This window comes from Cottoperca gobio, chromosome 9, assembly GCF_900634415.1.
Source record: "Cottoperca gobio chromosome 9, fCotGob3.1, whole genome shotgun sequence".
Lineage (NCBI taxonomy): Eukaryota > Metazoa > Chordata > Actinopteri > Perciformes > Bovichtidae > Cottoperca > Cottoperca gobio.
In genome coordinates this window covers 10,131,804-10,143,130 of record NC_041363.1, presented here as the reverse complement: position 1 = coordinate 10,143,130, position 11,327 = coordinate 10,131,804, and the positions used below count along the sequence as shown (strand labels likewise).

The 11,327-nt window shown below is 41.7% G+C and overlaps 1 protein-coding gene across 1 annotated transcript; it reads right to left on the bottom strand.

The window, feature by feature from the left end:
- Positions 1-14: 14 nt before the first annotated feature.
- thbs4a (thrombospondin 4a) lies at positions 15-10,436 on the bottom strand. Its single transcript, XM_029440158.1, has 23 exons — positions 10,299-10,436; positions 9,148-9,345; positions 8,754-9,001; positions 8,470-8,572; positions 8,291-8,382; positions 7,557-7,608; positions 7,212-7,456; positions 6,980-7,117; positions 6,001-6,081; positions 5,766-5,918; positions 5,540-5,644; positions 5,341-5,448; positions 5,079-5,238; positions 3,848-3,966; positions 3,713-3,765; positions 3,544-3,628; positions 3,341-3,437; positions 3,040-3,218; positions 2,321-2,369; positions 1,990-2,186; positions 1,306-1,478; positions 529-668; positions 15-433 (listed from the first exon to the last, which is right to left on the bottom strand). The coding sequence occupies exons 1-23, from the start codon at positions 10,378-10,380 to the stop codon at positions 387-389; spliced, it is 2,904 nt and encodes a 967-aa protein (XP_029296018.1). The 5' UTR covers positions 10,381-10,436; the 3' UTR covers positions 15-386.
- Positions 10,437-11,327: the final 891 nt, after the last annotated feature.

Sequence of the window (11,327 nt, the reverse complement as noted above, 5' to 3'; positions counted from 1 at the left end):
ATGTTTTCCTTCGTACAGATAAATAACACAAAGATCTCAGAATTGTATTGTACTTGCTGTATTGCATCTTTAACGGTACAAATACAATTGTATTTGACATCGACATACACAGAACCTGTTGATTTATAAAAGAATGAACTGGCTTCAGTTACACACAATTAATCTATATAATGCCCAATGTTATGCTTTCATAAGACCCTCTCACTCAAATGACAAAGTTAGGATATCATCACTAAAGTCTTTAACCAAAACTGTCCATCGTGTTCCCTCACATTCATCTTTTTCTTCTATAACTCGTGTCCTCTTTGTTCTCAGCAGTGCAGCTCTGCTCCTTCGTCCTTGCTTTCAGCAGCGCTCAAATAGTTTCCTTGATGGATCTCTCCGCTTCACTCTGTGTTCTGGGCATTGAGATCGTAGTCAGCAGGAATAGTGTCTGTGGGGATGAGAAAGCAAAAAATAAAAGAAGCTCATAGGCATACTTAGAGTTTATGTAGCTGACGGAGCTGCCTTTAATTTGCAGACACTCACCGTTGCAACGGTACTTCAGATTGGACCAGATTATATTTTCCTGAGAGAAGCAGAACACGCCGAGTCTCCCGCCTCTCATGCTGGTGTCAATGATCACCTTCGTGTCCGCCACCAGTTTGGGACCCTCAAAGAAGCGAGCTCTGGTTCACACACACAAGATGAAACTAGTCAAATCAGTTCACACAGTATGAGTGTGTAAGTCTCTGTGTCATTTACTTAAGTACTGTATTTAAATACAATCTTGGGGTACTTGTAATTTACTAGTCTTTTCTTTTCCTGCCACCTTCTACTTCTACTCCACTAAATATTGTACTTTTTACTCAATGACATTTATCTGACATCTTCTGTTACTAGTTACTTTTCAAATTAAGATTTTTTGCACAGGAAACATGTGAATAGTTTGACTATAAGGGAAACTTTATTTGATAATAGTTTGATATTTCTCATAAAAAAACATTTCATGGTTCCAAATTCTCAAATGTGAATATTTGCTGATTTTCCTTTAAATAATTTAAATGTTTAAAAGATTTAAAGGCTGTATTGTTGGTTGAAGAAAACAGGTGTTGTTTTAGCTCTGTGTAATTGTGAAGGCTTTTCTCACTATTTTTAGATTATTTCAATCATCGATCAATTACAAATGACAAAATAATCAGCAGATTGAATCCATTTTGAAAATAATCAATAGCTGCAGTCTGACAAAATAGTTAAAAATTCCACTTCGACCAACTACAACTGATCTGAATACTTCCCCCAGGAGCTGTGTCTGGATGTTTGTACCTGATGTATCCAACCTGTGGTCTGTGCTGGAGGAACCAGCGGTAGGAGACCTTGTCCTTCCAGCCAACGTTCCTTGGGTCCTTCCACAGCAGACGGACCTGGTCCGGGGTGTCTCCTGTGTGCCAGAGGGAGTTCCTCAGATACTCACCAGGACCCGTCTTTGACTTCACAACCTAGTAGTGACAAAGAGTCAGATAGCGTAAAGGAAGGGAAAAAACAACAGTTGATGAAAGTAAACACACTTCCCCCGGCTGTAACTCAGGAGGTAGAGTGTGTTGTCCACTAAACACAGGATTGGCAGATCAATCCCCAGACCCTCCTGTCCACCTGTCTAAGGATGGATTACTGAACGGGCCTAGCGTGCACAGGTCCAGCGGCCCAAAGTGTCAGGCCCCCCCCCTGGCCTTCACCTACAAAATGTCACTCAAGGAAAAATGTACCAACCAGGAAGAGACTGAACATGATCACAAAGAAACATAAAACAACTACACAAATAGGGCTAAACAACTATAAAGTCTGTGTATCTTGCTCCTATGTAATAATGGCAGTGGGGCCTTTTGCATGTCTGTGCCCAGGGTCCATTGTCTCATTATCCACCCATGCCCCTGTCAAAGTGTCCTTGGGCAAGACATTTAAACCCTTGATTGGCCAGGCCTTGCAGCGTGTAGAAATGCAGCCATTTACCTTGAGTTGTATTCCCGGGTCAGCGACTGCTCTGAAGGGCGCAGCCTGCCAGTAGGTTTGTTCTGTCTGTTTCCACATCACCACGTAGAAGGAGGAGGAGTCCTGGTAGCCGAAGATGAAGCCAGTGTAGTCGTCGTCTGTCACCGTGTTCACGTGGAATGTTCCCTCAAAGTCAACCCCACTGAACGCTTTGTAGCCTACAGACGAGAAAAGTGGAGAAGAAATACATAGCATGTTATGCAAAGGCTGACAAAAAACACACTGAAGAAGAAATATTCTATTATGTTAAAGCAGATGGGAATGTGACAGCATGACGGTATTCTGTGCTTACCTACAGCAAGGCCGGGGTCAGAGTTCATTGTCTGAACTATCTCCATGCCCTGTCAGGACAAAAGAGAGTAGCTTCCCTTTATTTGTACTATTATGAGACTCATTAGATTTTTAAATGATGTTTAAAATGAAGAATTGATCAAATGTTACGTTTCAGTACAGTATTATAGTAATGTTGTATAGAATATGGACTGATACACATAAACTACCACACCTGTTTCAAGGTCACAGCATTAAACATTTGTTAAATATTACCCTAAAACAAAAGCGAGTATTTGGAACATAAGGGAGGAGGGATTTCAGCATTATAATATGGTAATTACCAATTTTGACTTCAGAGACTTTTCATGGGATTTTGACACTGATAGTAATCTATATCATTGTGATAACATTAACCTATATTACCTCATTATTATCAGGGTTATTACCGCATTAATATTACAATTTCATCCAATTAATTGTATTAGTTTTGCCTCGTCGCTATCTTTAAATGTGTTTCCTTATTATTACCCTGTTACATAAGTGTCAGTCTAATATTACACACACATACCAAATGTTAATATTACTTAATTATTACCTCTTTATTTAAAACTATTATCCCACTATTACATGTCATTACTGAGCTGTAATGTAAAGTGCAGTCAGAAGCAGGTAATACACTGTAACAGAGGCTCGCTATGAAAGACTATGAGAGCTGTGTGAACTTTGGCTGCTGTTTACCTGATTGAGGACCACCCAGTTGGGGTCAATCTGAGAGTCCCCCTCTGGATCCAGCACGACGGTCTGATAGGCTCTGAAGTCGGTCAGGGTGACCTCAGCGTTCTCTGGGCAGTGGTCGATTATGTCAATGACGTTGTCTTTGTCAAAATCTCCTTCGCATGCGTCTCCAACTCCGTTATCTGAAATACAAGGACACAGCTTAGGGACACACATACTGAACACATGCATGTACACACCCAGGTTCAAACATGAAGGTCTAGAAAGGTAATAAAAAAAGGGACAAACATGAAGTGCTACTTACCATCTGAGTCCTTTTGGTCTGGGTTAGCAACAAGTCTGCAGTTATCATCATCGTCCAGGATGCCGTCGTTATCGTCGTCATCGTCACATTCATCTCCCTGTCAAGACACAGTAGCACATTTGTAGTAGTGTAAACATAATAAGAATGAATGACATATGATGAATTAGATAAATTAAGTAAAGTATGAAGGAGGAGATTAAAACCATTCCATCCTTGTCAGTGTCCAGCTGAGAGGAGTTGATGATTGTGGGACAGTTGTCTTTAGTGTTCTGATGGCCGTCACCATCACTGACAAAGAGGAGGTAGGGCAGGTCAAACAAATGGCAAAACTTTACACATCTTCATACCACAGGTCATGGCAGTGGACTCTACCTGTCGATGTTGTCGTCACAGGTATCTCCTACAAGGTCATCATCTGAGTCAGACTGCAGGTAGACAAAACAAACACTGTTGGTCAGAGTTATGGCAGCAGATTAATCGTTTTCAGGTTGTTGTTTGGTTTGTTACCTGGTTGGGGTTGAACATATCAGGACAGCTGTCACAGACGTCTCCCACGCCATCGTTGTCTCTGTCTCTCTGGTCTGCGTTGGGGACTCGCTGGCAGTTGTCAAGAATATTCTTCAAGCCTGCGAACATAAACACCTGAGCACTTTTATTTCTGCGTCGTGCGTAAAAGCGTTGACAGGAAAATCAAAAAAGCACGGCAGAACGCAGCCCACAGTCAGGCACGGTCTGTCAAATGCATCACCAGATGGCAGTGTTTGTTGAAGACGAAGGCGAAATAGTTTCCAGTGGCCTTTAATGCCTGGCGGAGGCTGACGGTGGAAAAATGCTTTTTTAACGAGGAGACAGACATGACCAAGCGCTTAGCAATCCAGCCTTGGAGTTAAAGACATAACCGAATGATCAAGAGGTTGGAGCTCTGCCAAAATGAATGGACAGGGGTCAACAAACAGAGTCTAAACCTGCAACATGCGCAAACATGTAAAAGGTAAGCATGCGAGCACACACAAAGACGAGAAGTTAAAACTGTGTTTCCAAATGGAACAAATGAGAGGCGCTCTGAAAGGTCGATCAGGTGAAGTATGTGAGAAACGTTTGTGAGAAAACACTTCTGATTCCAGATGGAACATTTTAACATGAAACCCTGTTTTCTACTTCTTCTTTTTTGTTAATGAGGCTTGAGTTGTTATCCTGAAAGCCATCGATCTATCTGGTAGAAGATGTGAATTGGAAACGGAAAAGACACGAAAAAGACCAGAAGGACGTTTTGAACAGATGAAGTGCAGCCACTCCAGTGAAAGCAACACAGAGGTACACACTTTCCACCAAACAGGATCGTGAAGGTTATACTCTTGTCTAGACAGTGTGTGGTTTGGAGTCCCCTCACAGACACGGGAGTGGTTTAATGCGATTTTTAGCCATTTGGTTTTGTGTTTCTAAATTTATTACCTCTAATTGATGCAATAAACGCAGTAATGGTCCAGTTACTACACATCCCTCAGTAATGACCGTCCAGCCTTTTAAGCCAATTTGACCATTTATAAAAATGTAACCTCTAATTACACGCTCTATAACACTTATTTGATTGTTCTATAATAACAAACTTGGCATGGGACAATAGGAAAAAAGTATTTCAATCCACGACATTATCCCGATAATCATCCAAATATGCTTAAAAATCAAAAGATTCAAATAAAATCCCACATCGTCCCATCCCTGCAACAAACCGACTTACCGTCCCCATCCATATCCTCATCACATTCGTCTCCCAGCCCGTCCTGGTCAGTATCTCTCTGTGAGGGATTTTCGACTGTTCTGCAGTTGTCACAGGCGTCACCATGGAGATCCTTATCGCTATTCCTTTGGTTCACGTTAGGAATGAGCCAGCAGTTGTCCTATGACAGAAAAAATTAAGTTTACTGTATAGTGCACGGGCTGAAGTGAGAGAGTTAAATTCCTCCAGTCCAAGTAAATGTGTGAGAGCTGAAACTACCTACATCTACGTTAATAATGCCATCACTGTCTGCATCATCATCACAGGAGTCACCCATCCCGTCCCTGTCCGCATCCTCTTGGCCAGAGTTTGGCACAAACACGCAGTTATCCTGTAGAAAACAAAGCAAATCACACACCATTAATGTATAATACTAGCAGGAATTAAATGCAGAAGAGGGTAGAGTGTGTAGAAATGAGTACCTGCTTACAGTTGTTGTCTCTGCACGGGAGCTTGATGTCAGGATATCCATCGATATCTGTGTCCTTTCCACACACATAGCCATTACCTGCCCAACCAACGCCACACTAACACACAAGAAGAAAAAGGCATTTAAATTGTTTTTAAATTGTGTAATGATGAACAGTTTGTGATTCACACTCATGATCCAGGGGTCGAAGGGGAAGTCAGTATTTTCTAAACGCTCACCACACAGCTGATGCTGCCGTCTCTCTCTATGACACACACTGCATTGTCGTCGCAGGGGCTGGGTTTACCGTTAGGGCAAAGCCTGGTACCATGGCAGCCTCTTGTCTGGTCACCTGTGAAGCCAGTTTTACACTCTCCACAACGGAAAGAACCCTGGTGGTGACAATACTGAGTCAGAAACCCGGGCGTCCTGCTATAAGAGAGTGTGATAATAACCATACACTAGTGGTCTTACTATAGTGTTGTAGCAGTGCGAGTTGGCAGTGCAATCTTCATTCTCAGGCGGGTCCAGACACTCATCTATATCTTCACACACCTGGAAAGGACAGATGAATTGAATGTATCAAAAACTAAAGAAATGAACCAAAACACATTTATAGCACAAGTGTTGAAAACATCCAGCCCTACAAATACGAACTATATTTGAAGACAGATTGAGATTTTGAGAATATACAGATTGTGAAAAAGGCTCAACAGGATCTCTACTGTCTACATGTGGATCAGAGAGTATTGACAATGTTTTATTCTTTCTTATTCTTTCTTTGATTCATTTGCTGGTTTATATTCCTTTGTAAAAAGGACAAACATTCAATGCAAGATGTTGTTAACCTCGGTTCTAAAATGATTGGCAAAACACAAAGATCCCCAGTAATCTACAGCTCAAAGTCTTATAACATAAGATTATCAATGAGCCCAGCTATTGTCCTCTGTGATGACTTGTGTTTTAGATCACCTGTATGTAAGACAAATAGGAGGAAGTTTGGCTTTGGCACTTGGACCCGTGTCAGATATAGCTGCTATTAATCCCTGTGTATGTCTATTTTAACACATTTGTCAACCTTTTAAATTCAGTTCAATACAACTTTATTTAATCCATGAAGGCAATTTGATTTTGAAGTTAAAACAGACAAGAAACAGACATTTGTGCACAGACTGGCATTTACAAGCAAAGAAGCTGTTTAATTATAATTTAATTATATGTTGGGCTGATGATGCAATTGTAAAAAGAAAAGAAAAAGTTGTATATTTAGAATTTGTTTAGTGTACATTAATTGTCAATATGTATTTCTGTTTGAATTGAATTTCCCCACGAATAAAGTATTTTCAATTGAATTGAAAATATAAAGAAAAGTTTTCATATTCTGCAAAAAGGCACAGATAAATAAAACAGAATTCATGTTTTATGTACAGCGTAGCAATTTCGTTTGTTGTACCTGTTTGTGGGATTTAGCATAGGCAACTCCAACTCCATTTATCTCTGGTCCGCTGTAGCCCAGAGGACATTTCTCACAGCGAAAACCAGGAGCAGTGTTGACACACCGGACACCAGGGTAACATGGCTTAAACTGGCACTGAGACACACAAATAAACAGTCAAATGATAATTAGTGCTACTTTTACTGGTTGCAAAGACACATGCACACACTGGGAAACATATCATCCATACCTCATCTACGTCGTCACAGTGCACCCCGTCTCCTGTATATCCTTCAGGACAGGGGGCACACTGGAAACCCCCTGACTCTGAGTGGATGCACATGTTCTGTCTGAAGCAGGTACCAGGTGGGCACTGACTCAGAGGTTGAGGTTGAGGCTGAGGCTCAGGCTCAGGCTCAGACTCAGGATCAGGCGGCATGACAAATTGTGCAGGACTTGGAGCTGGACCTGTGTTGGTTGGATTGCCCCCGAGGCCTGTGGGCACAAAAAGACAGAAAGAAAGCGCCCTGTTGAAATGTCCCTGTCAGTAGTGTTTAAACACTGTATAAATGATCGTCGTTGTTGTTCTGCTTACCACAGGCAAGACACTCTGCGATGGTGTTCCTCAGAAGAGTGGTCTCCTTAATCTTAACCAGAGAGAAAGGACTGTTTGTGAGGACTAACAGTGTCGCTCGGGTAAATGTGTTGTTACTTTACAGCTTATATCATTGGAGGCATTTCAGAATCTTATGTAAAAAGCTATAAAATGTGTGTCTGCTAAGGGAAGCTCCGGTGGCTGGTTTTCTTATATAAAGGATTCTCTCAAAGTGTCTGAAAAGTGTGAGATGCTGAACTATATAACAAGCATCGTATGAAAAAATGCACAATGCACGTCTGAAATCATCCACTTCTATCTGCTGCTGAGGTGAATTTTGCTTTTACGCAGCTTTCTGTTGCTGAAGTTACATAAAGTCTTAAAATAAGAGCGCTCAAGCAGGTCCTCCTCACAGTCTGGATTCTCACTTTTCATAATAAATTACTGAACCAATCTTATCCAAAAGGAAAAGGAAATTCCAAATGGTTGTGAATCAGCCCACATTCTTCTATCTTCTGTCTTCATCCATTTAATTTCACCCCAGCATCAACGTGGTGTTAACAACATCATTATTAAATTATTGGACTGTTAATTAGAAGTCTATGTTGAAAATACTGTGGTCATTTTATTTATTTTCCAAATAATCTTCAACAAAATGAAAATAAAAGTTGTTTCCCTTTTCATTGGGAGTTACCCATGTGAGACACACAAGACTGGCACACAGAACAGGTTACCTGCTGGTGGAGCAGCACCTTCATCTCAGATAACATGGTCTTCAGCTCCTGCATGGTGATCTGGTCATGTGACGTCTCACCTTCCTGGATACCTGAGGGAATTTCACAAATCAGAATTAGAGAATTAGATAAACATCACACATCGATCCAGTTTAAGTAGGAATGACTTAAGTTCTCACTTAGCAGCTGCAGCGATTGACGCTGATCCACGCTGCAGTCCTGCAGAGTCGCCACATTGTCTATGGTGTCCTCTATCACCAGCTTCAAGTCAGTCAGTTCATCCTAACAAAGGAATAAAAGACAGAGACAAATTGAATAATCAGAATGAAATGCATGTGGCAAATAACTATCAAGTTGTTGCACTGCTCTAACGTCATTTATACTATTATATACTACTTTTCTATGCAGAATATCTCTGCCCCTAAATGTTACATTTATCCTCAACTGTAAACCTCTTATTCACCTTCCCACTCGACTGCAGGGTCCTAAGTGCCACCTTGTTGGGCCCAGGGGGGAGAGACCCAAACGCAGCTGGCAGATCATTCAAAGTGTGCACCAGTCTGCAGTCCACGTATATGTTTAGGCGAGGTGTGCCGCCCTGTAAACCTCTGGCATGCAGCATTACATGGTGATCTCTGCCATCTGCCAGGGAAGCGTGGTTGAAACTGGTTGTGGCAAATCTGCCGTCAGTCTTCTGGTAACGAATGGTCACTAGAGATGGAGAGAAGCGAGAAAGACAGAGGAGAAAACAGAGAGAAAGGCAGCAGGAGTACACGAGTTAAAAAACAAGAGAGCTGATAAAGTCTGTTTCAGTAGATGTCACAGACACCGCTATATGTGTTGGTAGAATAATTCACCCTTGCTCAGTTTGGCCTGCACGCTGAGCTCCAGGTACTTGGTGTTGTCTTTGGGGTTGATGACACTGTAGAGAGAGGTGGGGGCCTTGCTGTCGAGCCTGAAGGAGGAGAGGAGGAATGCCTCATCTCGCCCTTTGTTCTTCAGGCTTCCTTGGAATAAGTCTGGCAGGCAGTCTGGAGACACCAGCAGGTCGTAGACTAACACAGGAGAGGATTGTTAAAAACCTGCATTCTACTGCTGTGGACCCAATGTACCATAAGTGTGACAAGAGAGTTCAGAGAAAAGGCACAGGTTAACATAGACAGTGAGAGTAAAGTGGTCACAAGGAGCTTAGAACATATTCAGCACATATTAACTGAAAGGTTACAGTTCATTTAGCTGACGCTTTTGTTCAAGGCGACGTACACTATCGTGAGCGAAAGCGCTCGATCTGGTACACCGTAAGAGGAGCTGAGTTTCTTTTTTTCACTATTAATTGAAAGTTTTCTGTGTGTTTTTTGATGGATATGGCTCACAGTGTACTATGGATTGCTACTGCTGAGTCATGGTACTGTGTGACACTGTACCTGTGTGTGTGTGTGTGTGTGTGTGTGTGTGTGTGTGTGTGTGTGTGTGTGTGTGTGTGTGTGTGTGTGTGTGTGTGTGATTGTGAGTGTGTGAGTGTGTGTGTGTGGAGGTTCTTGTGTGTATCCTGCTGTGTTTTATAGAGTGGTGGACCAGAGTTGCAGAAAGGAGCAGCAGTAAAGTATTTCCACTGGAACAAACCCGCTGCCACACACTCACACTCACACTCACATGCACGCACACATACTGCACAAAAACACATGCACGCAACCATTAGCTGAATTCAAGAATAATACGAAGTGACACTAAATTATATGGAAACATTTGTGTGTAGATTCCAGGCAAATCATAGTTTTGCAAAAGCACTTTCTCAGCTGGCAGTTAGCTTCTGTTAACCACAAAAAAAAGCCAAACAAATGAGCAGAATTCCCCTCGTTGTTTGCAGGCTTGCTGCAGATTACACATTTAGAAGACAACAGATTGTTAGGAATAAATAACTGGAAAAGACAATCACTTGAAATAGACATGTGCTGATCTACACACACAAATGTTTTCCAGAAGGGCATGGACGGTGAAGAGTACTTACTAATGCCTTGAGCTGTGACAGTGAGCACCAGCTGTTGCAGCACCAGAGACAGAGCCGCTGCTCTGGCCCACACACCCATCATTCAGTGCTTCAATGTGGGACACACCTCCGGAGAAGCTATGTTAGGAAAAATAACTGAGTTTCCACTTGTGGATCAGTAAAATCAGATTAATCACCTATTTTAAACACAGAATGATGGAAAAATCCAGATGCTGAGGCAAAATCTCAGCAGAGGTGAGATGGTTTTGTGGACACAGGCACAGCTTTTAAAGCAAAGGGGAGTGTCCTTGCACTCTACAGTTGTGAAAGTGGCACAGCGTAGGGACGAGGGAGTGTCCCCTTCCTACTATAGTTCAAATGATAAATTGTATGTTGTTCCAATACATAGTATTTTATTCTATAAGGGATTGTCAGAGTACTGCTATTACTTATAATATATGAGCTAAATGTACATTTTTTATTATTTTTATTATTATATTTAGAGTCAAGATGAAGCTTTTATTCCCTGAATCTTTATGTCTACTCTCTTTTGGGGTTTTGCAATATAATAGCATAAAGAATTCCTTAAATCAGCCGGTACACAGTCAACCAACTCTAAAAAGAAATGTCTGAACTGGATTGTGCCTGGGTCTTAAGGGAGAAAATCTTGATTCCAGCTGGCCACTGTTTTTTCCCAAACATCATGAACCTGTATCATAAATGTGGACTTGATCTCCTCGCTCATCTCCAGATAGCCAGTTATTAAATTGAATAACTGCATGCCAGATGTTTTGAATTAGAATTTAATGTCATTTAACTTGTTCGACATGCCTCTGCAAACTTTTTCTAAACCTTTTCTAAATTCCATCTGTTGGAGAATGTGGGAAGGGAAGGACAAAGAGGGCTAGACTCGGGACCCTGGAAACATTTCATGATAGACGTCTGGTTCTCCTCTTAAAGCTTTCTCTACAAACCTCAAGTACATTTCAACATCTCAGCTGCTGGTCCGGGCCAAAGAGAGACATTTACCATCCCTCGGAGCATTATCAC

What these genes read in the sequence shown, in the direction of transcription:
- thbs4a (XM_029440158.1), bottom strand. Translation starts at nt 10,380, where the DNA reads ATGATGGGTGTGTGGGCCAGAGCAGCGGCTCTGTCTCTGGTGCTGCAA. An exon ending in ACACTGACAAGGATGGAATG is followed by an intron (nt 3,438 to 3,543) that starts GTTTTAATCTCC and finishes GTGTCTTGACAG; the next exon opens with GGAGATGAATGTGACGATGA. An exon ending in CCACAGGTTGGATACATCAG is followed by an intron (nt 669 to 1,305) that starts GTACAAACATCC and finishes TGTGTGAACCAG; the next exon opens with AGCTCGCTTCTTTGAGGGTC.